This window comes from Cardiocondyla obscurior, linkage group LG10 (genome assembly GCF_019399895.1).
Source record: "Cardiocondyla obscurior isolate alpha-2009 linkage group LG10, Cobs3.1, whole genome shotgun sequence".
In the NCBI taxonomy this organism is placed as follows: domain Eukaryota; kingdom Metazoa; phylum Arthropoda; class Insecta; order Hymenoptera; family Formicidae; genus Cardiocondyla; species Cardiocondyla obscurior.
In genome coordinates, this window is record NC_091873.1 from 5640271 (window position 1) to 5653281 (window position 13011).

Genomic DNA, 13011 nt, shown 5'->3' on the forward strand with positions numbered 1-13011 from the left:
AAGCGCAAATAACAGACCGGTTATATTTTTCTAACGGATTAGGCGTAACGATGATGTAAACGACTTGTCGGATTCAATAGCTCGTTTCGCATGTTAGCTCGCAAACGTGAGCTCGCGAACGTAAGCTCGAATGCAGAAACGAGCTTAATTGACGCCGACAGGCAGTGAGCGCGATGCTTAGTGTTTACTCTTTCCAGGGAACTTGGTAGTAACATTTAAATAACACGGAATTCACCGACGAAATCTTGCAGAATTTGTATTTTAAACATAAACACATTCTCCTAATTTTCTAATATAGGAGACATCGGTAAAACGGATAAATCAAGCGGTAGGAATAATATTTTTTAATAAATACGTTAATAGCGTAAATTAGACAAAAAGCTTGTTTGACAAATTGTTGACAAATTAATTTTATAAAACGAAAAGTAAAGAAAATTAACACAATTAACTCTTTACTTCCTACATGCATATTTATATTTTTATAATTTATTACACTCTTACATTTTACATTACATTTTTCTTTTTCTTTCTGGTTAAAAAAAAAATTAGCGAGGATCAGACTGCAAAACAGTTTACGGTTGTCGCGCCGAATACATGTAGCAGTCCGCCAAGAGACAACTCCGTTAGGATTCCCACTAGGATTTGCTGTTTCTCTTCGATCAGTTCGCTTTTCGAAACTTTCCAATTTTATCCTGATTGCATAAGATGCACGAGACTTTGGTAAAACTTCGTCAGATATCGCCGGGCAACTTCAAGATAAATATTAATGATACAAGCGTCGTGGAAAAAAATTTGGTGCATTTAGAAAATATCTTTAAAAGTAGTAAAGAAATAATTGGAATCGAGGGATTCGATATTGGAGTAAAATTCACATAAGAAATTTCTTAGAAGTAAAAAGTATATTTTATTTTTCTTGTTAAAAGAACTGATATATTTTATATATGTATATATTTTTGTCGAATAGCGAAATAATTTCGTACGATAATAAATTGGTGTACTAGAGTGGACAATATATAGCTGGTGTATAACGAGTACAAATTTCCGAGATTCAAGGAGCAAGTCTCCTCTTCGAGGATCCTAAACAAGCTACTGGCCTGAATGCACACAGAGGATTATAAGCGAATACAAGCGCGATTATATTTGCATACGTCTAGAAGATACGTTTACTCACAAGACTGCACTGCAGGATCACCATAATAAAATGAACAGTTAGCGCAGATTGAATGCGTTATAATTTGGATTAAGAATAGAAGCATTTCGCTAATGACGCTAATTTTATATTAATACACTAGGGCTTTTTAAAATTTATTTTTAAATCCTTGAAGTAGTCGAAAGTTTTGACTTAATTAGAAGACGATTTCACGATTTGAAGTACGCATCGTGATATCTTAGTTTGAACAATATGTAGAAAAAAAAATAAAAATAAATTTATGATATAAATAAATTAATTCTTTGTAATAAACATATTTAAAAAAAAAAAAAATATATATATATATAATGAACAGAGTTAAAAGGTTTTGAAAATTAAATAGTTCAATCAGCTCGTTTTCGTAACTTTTCAATTCCATTGCTTCTTTATTGCATAAAGCAGATTTCACCTTTAAACGAAGTTTTGAATGTAAAAGAAACTGCACTCTAAGTCTCGCTACACAGGTATTTCGTAGATTCGTATAAACTTTTGCGAGAATACGCCGCTATATCAGAAGTCGACTGAGAAACTCGATCGTCATGTATGTATGTTTGATCCTAAATGGTTACCGCTCTGCGAGAAGCATTAACCTTTTTATTTTTTATATTTTTTTACACTTCAATAAAAATGGGGTCAGATCGTAGGATGGAAACTTCCATCAACAAATAACATTCTTTTTTTTTCTGGAAACGTTTAGCAATTTATACAAAATGTATTTTGCTTTTTTATTGAGAAAATAGTATTATTCCTATTAAACTAATAAAAGTAACTTTATTATAAATATAATACGATACGCTTATTAATTGTGAAAAAAAAAGAGAAGCTCAAATGCTCGCACATTCAAACAAAATAAAAGAATTATTTTTAAAAATGCAAAAAACAGAACAGTGGTCGCAGGTTTGCACGTACTTTCACTCATGCAACTTCCATGACAGGTTTTCCTGGGCGCACATTAATTACGCGACAATGAAAAAAAGCTCCCTATGGCGCAATTCCGAAAAAACAGAATTTATCGTTGGCACGTGACTTCAATGAATATTAATTTTCGAACGTGCACATGCAAGAAAGGAGAGAGGTGGAACGGGGAAGGGAACGAATGAAGAGACAGGTACTTGACGATGATGCTATTTAAACGATTTTGATTTTGAAATATATTGAGAGTCTTTTTATTTTTTATTTTTTTTTCGTTCGTTCGTTAATGACGCGTATCAGCCAGCTAGTAGCTAGATTTTATTTTTCCATTAGATCGAATAACGGAATCAAGTCCGCAGTGCGTCGCGCATTAAGGATTTACTTAGCCGCATTCGCGTGATTAATTTAAAATTTGCCTCCGACCCAAATCAATGCCGACGAAGGACCTACTGCCAAAGGGTGTATTGTCATTGGGATCCGAATCGAAATTCATAATGCTCTGTGCATATGTTCCGAACGTCGCTAATATTTACGCTCCGCCACGGTTTACCAAACACAGTCACTCGTCGTGCGCGCTATCTCGTTCAATTGGTATCACTCCATTAGCGCGGCCAGCGAATTTCACTAGTCTCGTCAATGAAAAATATAACCATTTCATTTCATGCACGTATTGCTGCTTTGTCAATTTTTTTCCCTCCTGTAACGTAATCCAAAGGTTCGTACGATACGCAGATGTATAGAGATTTATTTATAATATCGTTATTGATTTTCTACGTCTTGATTTCGCGTAGAAATTAATAGCGTTTGAAATATCTGTACTTTACTTTTTTTTTTTCTTTAAAATATACGTCGATATGTTGAAAGAAAAATTAAAGAATGGTGTATTATTAGTAAATTCGAAAGAAAGTTTAATGTATTCAATGTTAGCAGATCGCGTTAATACATTTTATGGAGCTTGCTATCTTCATTGTTTTCTCTATAACTTGACGACTTCCAAAGCGTTTGCCTGGGGTCGCCTGCTCGCGGTCGGAAAACCCCTCTCATATATCATATTTCCCTATAGTATGAAACTATATAGAGTGATGTGGTGTGGGTGTCCCCTTGGCGAAGCATTAATGAAGCTCAATGTACACGTATGCGGATAAAGATGAGAGTGTAGAGCATGGTTCATGAAGTCAGTGGCCTTGCTCATAAATTGGACTAACTTGGGACTATCAGTAATATTGGGCGCAGCGGCATAATGCACTTTACTTACATATATTATCTACTAAATACACATTTTAACTACAAAGTGTTTCAGAGTTATGATCTTCTGACTCCGTACGAAACGGTAATTTTCATGTTTGTGGAAATACGCAGGGAGAGATAGGAAATGTTAATTGCCAAAGCATGACATTGTTAAACATTAGTATAATTTAGAAAACATTAGTTTAATTAAAAAAAAAATAATAATAAAATGTGGATCGCATATAAAGATAATGACTCTAAACATCGAAGCAAACTCCACACTATACAAGTGGAAAAACCAATTTTTTTAATTTGATAAAATACTTTTTTTTTAGCTGCTTTTATCAGACACTGTATATGCTGTATATGCGATTGCATGCAAGAATGTTCTCTTTTTTCTACTCACGAGTAGAATGGATTGAATGCACATAAAAGTTCCATTCTACGATATTCACAATATCGATGTAGGCCCACTTCGACCGAGCTCTGATTAATTTAATCGGAAGATCTGAATTCCGATAAAAGAGAAGTTTCATGTGAAACAAGTACTCCTATTTTACTTCCTATCGAATTTAATCTCCGATTAAATTAATCGGAGCTCGGTCGAAGTGGCCGTAGTAATGTTGAGAGGATCCTAAAGCCAAGCCCGATCTATACATATATGATAAAAATGTTAAGATAGGAAAAAGAATTTAAAATGTTGATAATTAATACTTTCGGTCCTATTATTATTCCAGCTTACAGGACATACATACGAAATACTTTCATAAAAACGCTAGATATGCAATCTAATTTTGTCACTCATAAAATAATAAACTTTTGTAAATTTAAAAAAATAAAATAAAAAATCTAATTAATTTGCTTTTGCCGGTTTGTCTGGAAATACGTGTAAAATAATACCAAGTTTTGTGCAACATCGAGTTCTCGCGCTATGTAAATGGCGCATTACCACTTTGCAGTTATAAATGCAACGATATGTCAAAACTCAGGTTGTGTATTTCGTTAAATCAAGTTAATTAATATTTGATTGCCAAGACAGGCACGTAGAGAACGTAATGGTATGTTGATAATTAATTTCTAATTATAAATTAGCGCGGTAAGCGATAAATTGACACTCGCATTATTGGTAGTCGTATTACGAATTTAATTAATAACGTATTATTATAATGGAGCAAGAAAATCGAACAGATATTTGTCCAGCTTTTATTTTGCCATTCGTAACGCAATTTTAATCGACGTGCGTATAAAATTCTTTTTTTAATTTAAGATTTAGAAAGACAAAAATAAGCACGTTTGACATGTAAAATATATGTAAATGAGGAATGTGAAATTTTGTTGCTTCTGCTATGTATTACCTTCTTTCATTTTTTTTCTCTTTTTCTTTCTTTTTTTTTTTTTTTTCCTTACTACATGTTAACTGACGCAAGGCAACGTATACATCGTATGATGAGATTGCATGAAAAACAGCACTAATAATATCACGTTGCTTTATTTTTGCAAAGCAAAGTCTTCGAGATGCCTCTGCAAAAAGCGTTCGAAGCAAGAACATAAAATATACCACAGATATCGTGTGTAAGTGAGCGTGCGATGTAAGGGTGCCAATTCATGGGCTTTGGAAAGGCAGAATGGGTGGTAATCAATCAATCAGAATCACGTAAGGTCATCGCGTTCTGATTTTTATTGCCTGTCGACCGAGATATTCGAGTTCTTCGAGTTTTTGGAGTTTTAGGAAAAATTCGTACAAGTTTGGCGACGGCTTTAGCTTCCCCTTAACGCGCGCATGGTTTCTTCTAGTAAATAAAAAAAATTTATTTATACTTGTTATTTTAAATCATAATTCAGTATACAAGCACCATCTGGTATACATCGCCGGGGACAACCGCTAAACTGATAAGAACCAGTACGAAGTCGATAAGATCGTCCGCGTTATCACATGGTAAACCGTATTGCGAAAATCGATGGGTGTTATACGAGTTCCACTGTACGTTGCTGTGCGTAAAGGGCGCTATACACAAATTTCCGTAAAATATGAATAATAAAGTTTAATAATTGCATTTTGTAATTTTTAAACAGCTTTAACAGCGCCAAGTATTTTAAATTAAATATTTAATTATATTAAAATATTTTAATTTCCTTTCCGTATACATATATCAAAGTAGAACTAAAAATCTAATGAAAAATGAAAAAGAAAAATTGATCGAAACACGTTTGTATTCGTGACATCATGGAAAGGAGTGTCATTTATATGTATGCGGCGATCGCGTTTTTATCAGATAAGAAACTAAACGTGGTTACTATTACCGTATGATAACGGCACTTGAGTCACCGATAAACGTCACGTTTTCATTGCTCTCAGTTACTTTCGTTAAATTGATAGTATCGACCATGTCAATCTCGAGCAGACTCGAACGCGTACATTTGCAAAGCGAGGAAGTAACTGCCGGAAGTACAAGCTGCGCGAACGACAAGGGAAATGCCCTATCATTGCTGGATCTTCCGGTGGAGGTTTGTACGCAGAAAAGAAAAAATGAATATTGATATTGCGGACATAAGGTTTCCTTTTTATCCTTTTTTTTTATCACAGCGTTTACTTGCAAGTATTATACTTTTAATTTTTTATTGCGCTGCTTTACAGATATTCCTACACATATGCTCCTACTTAGAAACGTCGACGTTAGTGCACCGTTTGAGTCTCGTGTGCAAACGGTTCTACTTAATTTTGCAGGATGACTTATTGTGGAAAGCACGAATTAATAAAATATGGCCAAGTGTTAACTATCCAATTTTATGTCCCGGTTAGTCCAAACGAACTGATTTTATGTCTTGCGCATTTAATTATTTTGTAAATAAAAAAATTAATTACTGTTTATTTCGCTTTATTCGACTCTGATCATTTTTAATTTCCACAAGCATATGCACGTAATTGTTTCATACATTGTTTTATTACAGCAAAGACTGATAATTTGTTTTGGAAGTCGTCGTGCGTCGCGATCGAGAAACAAGCAGGACTGTGGAATTCTATGGAACATTTGATAATAAATGAAGAAACTGTTACACGTGACATATCTGCTGTGTTATTAATAGAGGTTTATATAGATTTAATCGGAGTATTTCTGAACATTTATTCTTAAAAAAAAAAAATGATGATAATCGTGATTTTTATTTTTAGAATGGAGATTGTGTAATTGCTGCGAGAAATAATAGCTTAATGTGCAGAGGAAACTTATTTAACGTCCCGAAAACATTTTCTTTATTTGACAAAGAGCATTTTACCTCCGTAGAATTTGCGCATAATGGAGAGATTGTCAATCTGACAGCGATAGACAATACAATATACAGTTGCGGTAGACATGATCAAGTTATTAAATCGTGGCAGCTTTTTACAACTGGTTTGAGGCAACAAGCAGCTTATGAAGTGTACGCGATAGCAATACTGTTCCTTTGGGATGATCCCAAATGCACACAGTGTAAAATTAATTAATTAATTAATTAATTAATTTTTTTTTTGCTTGTTTTGTGATAATATTAATATAAAATATATTTTTACAGAAACTTAATACGTTCTCCGTATCATCTGGCATCGTGTCGCAAACGAGGTCTGTTAGCGACATCCGTGGACTCTTTAAGCGAGCTAAATACTGTATTCGTGTTCGATCCGAGAGCAGGACCTAAGCCGATATTGCAGTATCAACCACGTGCATCCGTGAAGAAACTAGTCATGAACACGGAGTACATCGTGAACACAAGCTATCATGGAGAGGTGTCCGTATGGGATCAACGGGCTGCACGCACCATCAAGTCCGTCAAAGTAATGTCATTATGTTCTTTTTTTTTTTTTTTTTTTTTTAATATTAAACAAAAGTTACAACTACGATATCGCAGGTGCACTTCTTAGTTTTCAGATTACTCCCCGTCGTGTTTAAATCTGCAACGAGATTTTATTTGCGTCGGAGGTCAGAATCTCGATAGCGGAATAGAATGGTGTTACGTATTAGATCCAACTAAAGACTTCGAGGTAGTGAAATATTTTCCTACCGAACATAGGGATAGGCTGATGGGAATTTATCTGATACACGGATGCTTGATAACGATTTGCAGAGACGGCTGCGTCGTAATTTCGAGCCTCACGGATCCTCCGAAGAAGATCGCTACTTTCTTTTCAAGTTATAATATTTTCTCTGTAAGTATCACACATGCGGAAGATGCTGCCGAAAATTGTCGTCTTCTTAATTTGGATTAAAAAATTTTTTAACAATAAATATATAATATTAATGTTAAATTTTTATTTACATTCAAACGTTACAATTGGACTTTATTATTAATTATCTTATCTTGAAGAGGATATTAAGAGGATTCGAAGTCGAAGACCGAACGGCGCAATATTGTATACAATAAACGTATGGCGTAATATATTGTTGATTTTTTTCTAATTTATATTTTTTATGTTGTAGGTGGACTACTTGAATGACATCTTCGCGATTGGGAACGATAGAACTATCCAATTATGGTGTCCGACGTCTAAGCGTTTAACATAAAATATCAAAATTATGAACAGAATAAAATTACATCTCGTAAAGAAATTATTAAAAGAAAAAAAAAAGGTAAAAAAGCATCTAGTATGCGTTCTCTTTTTATAAAAAAATTTGGTATAAAAAAAATTAAAACCGATTTTGTAATTGTATTACATAACGATTGTTAGTAAAATAATAAAATTAATAAGAACCAAATTGACGTACAAAAACTTTGCGCGCTTGAGTCATATTAAAACCATTTTCATCTATTGTGCTAGTTAATAGCGTGCAAACGCGAAAGGAGTTTCGAGGGTGCACTCGAATAAACCACACAAACCAATTTGTTTTTCTTTCTTTCCTTGCTCAAATACAATTTTTATTGCCAGCAATTGTTACGTATATTGTCACAAAGAAATAAAATTTTGGCTGCAATCAATCACCATTTTTTCGTATCAATACTGGGACGCTATATACATATAATTTTCCGACGCATGAATTTCTTTACAAATTGCGGGACAAAGTGCAATCGACTATCATTAATACTCAAATCTGTGTTTCATTACCGGACATTGCGTATAATAATTAGCTGATAAAATTATACTTCAACATTTTTACCAGTATGACGATAAAAATGATCGCACAAGCGATTGCAAGATCGGTATCGCAAAATATTATCACTACGTGAGAAGTAGCAGGTATATAGGTAACAATGATATATAATAATTCTGTTTTTATTTCATATTGCTTTCTCATTTAAAATATCATATCAGATTTTTATAATTTGCAACGTGAGATTTTTATCAACGTTTACACGTCGATTTCCTGTAAATTCTAGTAGTAGGAACTATCCTTTATCTTTTTTTTTTTTCTTCTTTTGTGTTTCTTTGTTATTATATATTATATTAATAGAATTTCATTAAATACGGAGATGTGTTATTTCTTTTTAGGTGCCTACTATCTATCATTTTATATTTTGCAATGTAGTTCAGTGAATTCCAAAAATATACGCGACTCTGATAAAAGTTAGTGCCACTGACACGTCTCAAAAATTATTCGATAACATCTACCGCGCACTCGTATTTGTTCCATTAATGCAAAGTGAGTCATATGTGTGTGCTAATCGTCGCGAGTTTATCAAGCACGAAGCGCGCATGCAAGCAGAAACGTCTTTGGGATATCCCGTTTTCTTTTCCCCTTATTCGAGACTCCTTCGATTAACGCTAGCTCAATCTTTCGACATCTTGATATTAATCTCGGCGAGCCTCACTTGCGGAGCTCCATTCGCGATCGGTCATCTGCGCTCTATTCACATTAAGCGCTCACGTCGCGCGGTTGCTAGGACATATGTTATAAATTATCACATCAATTAGCACATACGTTGTAAATCCAATATTAACTTAGTGCTTTTCCTTTTATAAACGGTTACTGGCCTGTCGTTCGAAAGAGTTAATTTCGAAAGTGTTATTTCAGTCTGCGTTGCAACGTTAACTTGTGTAAGTAACGTTATGTATTTTTTTTTTCTATTTCTTCTTTTGAACTGGGGAATTAATTGTTCCTTTGTTAAATGTGTATTAATTACGTATAGAACTATGTTTTAAATAAAAATAATAATATATTGGTTTATAATGAATTTTAAAATAAAATACGTGAGTTTTAATTAAATTAGAAAATATAAATTCGACTTTCAGTAAGATTAATTTTTGCATAAAGCTACTCTTATTTAAAAAAAAAAGTTTTATTTATAAAAATAATAATATAAAATAATTGCAACATGTTTAAGACATTATTTTAATTAATACTTTGAAAAATAATTGTTAAAAAAATTGTTTTGATTTATTGTATATCCGTATAATATTTTAAAAAGTATATAAATATTAATAAAAAAACTGACACTAATTTATAATTTTTAGTGAAATAATAAAATTGATATAAATCGAACTCACTTATAAAACGTTGGCGCGTTTAGATCGTATTAAAACAAAATTGTGGCAGGTGTTTAGTAACCATAATTCTTTTTAATTAACGTTTATAATTCTGACGATCAATGGTATATATTACAGAACAATGGGGGATAAAGCCAAAGAAAGTGAATTTACACTTCAGTCGACAAAATCAGAATTATCACGTAACTACTCCACTAAAAGCATCGTCAGTTCCGATAATAAGGAACCGGATTACTCTGCTGAATGTATATTTTTCAGTATATTAGATATGATCAATCATTTATTGATCGTATTGGTGACGTTGTTCATTGTGTACGAAGGAGCCAAGGAGTATTACAATGTTACAAATATACACGTGATCCTTTGTACTATTGGTGTAAGTATTTTAAGAACGATCCTAGATTTGCAGTGTAAAATCGACACCGTTAATCAGATTGCTCCGTTAAATTTGGTTAAAAAAAATTTATATTATCTAATTATAAATATTCCGTTTAAAATACGTATCTAAAATTTCTTATCGTGTAAAAAAAAATACTTTTGATTTCGTAAAGCCAATTTAAAAATAAATTTAAATTTGTAACACATGGTGAAATATTAGATAAGATAGAAATCAAGTTAAACGAAGATCAAGGTTGATCTACGGTGATAAAAATGATTCTAATTTAGACTTCTTAATCTCTGACATATTAATTTCATTTTCCTAGTATATTCTTTTGATGTCGGAAGCCTTTGTCGTCCTTGCAAGTAACAACGTGTTAACTGGTTCTTTTTCACATCAAACCAAGAAACATCTTCACTGGATTTTACAGGCTCTCGGGCTTATCTTTAATTTAGTCGGTGTAATCTTTATGTACAACAATAAAAAAGTACATTTCACTTCGATTCATGGTATCACAGGTCTCACGTCACTAGTGATAGTCTTGGTATTAACTGCTTTCGGATATCCAGTATGGATTGCTTTTCAACTTCGCAAGTTCGTGCGTCCGGTAATTATTAAATTTTTTCACAATTTTCTGGGTATTTCTAGTTTCGTTATCGGCATGGTCTCACAGTGTTATGGTTACAATCACTCTTGGGTTTCCGTTGTGACAAAAATAAAATATGCCGATACTATTTTAATGATTATCACTATAATAATTACGTTATTATCATTAAGGGGAGCGCTCATTTCTCTTTACAAGCAAGGTAAAAATTGTCTAAAATGAATTCTTTCTGCTTTGAAATCTGTTTAATATATGATATAAATGTTGATATGCCAAAAATCTTCATAATAACCATAATAAAAATAATTTATTTTATTTATATTTAGTTTTATAAAACGCAAATAATTATTAACAATTTTATTATAAATTTGTTATTATAAAAAAAAATATTTTTGCGCAACTCTTCGTTAAAATGTGTAATCTCACATATGTTAGTTATAATAAAAAAATTAGATAATAAATATTAGGCATACATATGATGTGTTAGATAATTTTATTAGATCGGAATAGATTGATAAGTACATATAAATAATTTTAATAATATAATTAATTATTTTAAAATAATTTGTAAAACTGTTGTGGTCAGAATAATCGATCGTGTGTGGCAAACGTGAAACTCTAGAAGCGTTTGCCGTACTCCTCTGTACTACCGATATTATTATATGGATGCTTCTCTCTAGACTAGTTACAGTTATAACGAGAATAATAAAAATTAATTTATCTTAAATGTAGAAATTAAGAAATCTAAATTTGTACATAAATAATATTACAAGGTACTCTATTTTTAAATTCACTAATTATTTTTCCCTGCCATATTCTCGAAAGGGAAGATCCCGAGGTAGATGTCAAACTTACACAAAGTCGATATAGTAGGGAAAATAATTAAAATTATGGAAATATGCTGTAAACGCATTTTGTTTTTGCCACTCACATGATATTTCTTTTATTTAAAAATATAAAGAGTATATTTAAATATAGGAGAGGGAGTGAGCCTTCGAGTAATCGATCGTATGACTTTACTCACATGGTATTTGTCTCTTTCCCTTTTCCCTACGTTTTCTAATTGATACTGCCATCTGTTCAAAACGATAGCAACTTATTTTTGCATGTTATCACTAACATGTGTACCATAAAAAATCAATAATAACCATTTTTATTGCATGCATTACAATACAATACATTTTCGGAAGCGCTCTTCTTTTTCTCTACATTTCTAAAGTCACTTTTCAAATGCACGATATTGTTCTTTGATGTTATCTGTAGTTACACAAATATTATACTATAACAAATAAAATCTGCATTTCAATTAAATAATTTTTTATTAAAAATTATCATTTAAGTTTCATAGTCAAGTTTATTATTAAAGCTTTTCGTAAAAAAAAAAAAAATTAAAAAAATAATTTTCTTAAATTAAATAAATAAAATATTAATAAATAGTTTGTGTAAAATTTAAAAAATTATTTCTCTTTGTGTGAACATTTGTTTCAAAGTTAAATAAAATTTTTATATACTTTTACGTATTGTTTTAGAAAGTGCACTAAATAAAAACGTTATAGCTGTTCGATTTTTAGATTAAAAATAATGGTAATGTTTTTACGTAATTGCACTTTTGGTAAACTTTAAGGTTTACAATTAGATGATGTAGTGGTAACCTCGACTACCAAGTTTTCCATATTCATGAAACATCAACGCGCGTTTAGATGGGGGATATGCCGGTGAGTTGATCAAAGACCGCTCGACTGTGACATCGGTGTCCTTATAGCCCCTGCGCGAACTTTTCGTTCTTTATTACTCAAACAACTCACCCCGACATTCGAAGTTCAACTGTACTTTTCAAATAATGATCTTGTCATATTGTATACCTTTGCATTTCTGCATTAACAACCCGTAGCTTTCTTTTAATGTTTTACGATCGATGATGACTGCGCGATGAAAGAGGAACGATAAAAAAAAAGCAGCATTTAAAAGAAAAAAAAAGAAAGAGGCGAAAAATAAATTCCATTTACAAGATTTCCAAAATTGAAACGTATCTGTATAGCGTAAAATCAAAGTAACGTTATTTATAAACGCTTCTTTAATGTATTAAGATTACCAATTTGTTTCTATAATAATTAATTAAATAAATACGTGTATAATAAGTACACGCTTACGTTGCCGAGTATATCAAATCATAATTAATCTTATCGTTATATGTATAGTTAAAAATAAATATACCGATCCATCGGAATTTTGCAAATTGGTTTGGG

The 13011-nt window shown here is 32.0% G+C and overlaps 2 protein-coding genes across 3 annotated transcripts; both read left to right on the forward strand.

Annotated features, from left to right (window-relative positions):
- The first annotated feature begins 5476 nt into the window (after positions 1-5476).
- LOC139106034 (F-box/WD repeat-containing protein 9-like) lies at positions 5477-8179 on the forward strand. Of its 2 annotated transcripts, XM_070662489.1 has the most exons (8): positions 5477-5833; positions 5964-6123; positions 6278-6414; positions 6498-6745; positions 6878-7136; positions 7224-7343; positions 7427-7508; positions 7780-8179. In XM_070662489.1, the coding sequence occupies exons 1-7, from the start codon at positions 5633-5635 to the stop codon at positions 7496-7498; spliced, it is 1197 nt and encodes a 398-aa protein (XP_070518590.1). In that variant the 5' UTR covers positions 5477-5632; the 3' UTR covers positions 7499-7508; positions 7780-8179. The 2 variants fall into 2 exon arrangements, with proteins under 2 accessions (XP_070518590.1, XP_070518588.1); XM_070662487.1 differs by having other exon boundaries at positions 7224-7508.
- Positions 8180-8441: 262 nt separating this feature from the next.
- On the forward strand, positions 8442-11544 carry LOC139106035 (transmembrane reductase CYB561D2). Its single transcript, XM_070662490.1, has 3 exons — positions 8442-9332; positions 9900-10158; positions 10487-11544. The coding sequence occupies exons 2-3, from the start codon at positions 9904-9906 to the stop codon at positions 10985-10987; spliced, it is 756 nt and encodes a 251-aa protein (XP_070518591.1). The 5' UTR covers positions 8442-9332; positions 9900-9903; the 3' UTR covers positions 10988-11544.
- The last annotated feature ends 1467 nt before the right edge of the window (positions 11545-13011 follow it).

What these genes read in the sequence shown, in the direction of transcription:
- LOC139106034 (XM_070662487.1), top strand. Translation starts at nt 5,633, where the DNA reads ATGATAACGGCACTTGAGTCACCGATAAACGTCACGTTTTCATTGCTC. An exon ending in CTGCTGTGTTATTAATAGAG is followed by an intron (nt 6,415 to 6,497) that starts GTTTATATAGAT and finishes TTTTATTTTTAG; the next exon opens with AATGGAGATTGTGTAATTGC. An exon ending in CAACAAGCAGCTTATGAAGT is followed by an intron (nt 6,746 to 6,877) that starts GTACGCGATAGC and finishes ATATTTTTACAG; the next exon opens with AAACTTAATACGTTCTCCGT.
- LOC139106035 (XM_070662490.1), top strand. Translation starts at nt 9,904, where the DNA reads ATGGGGGATAAAGCCAAAGAAAGTGAATTTACACTTCAGTCGACAAAA. An exon ending in TGATCCTTTGTACTATTGGT is followed by an intron (nt 10,159 to 10,486) that starts GTAAGTATTTTA and finishes TCATTTTCCTAG; the next exon opens with TATATTCTTTTGATGTCGGA.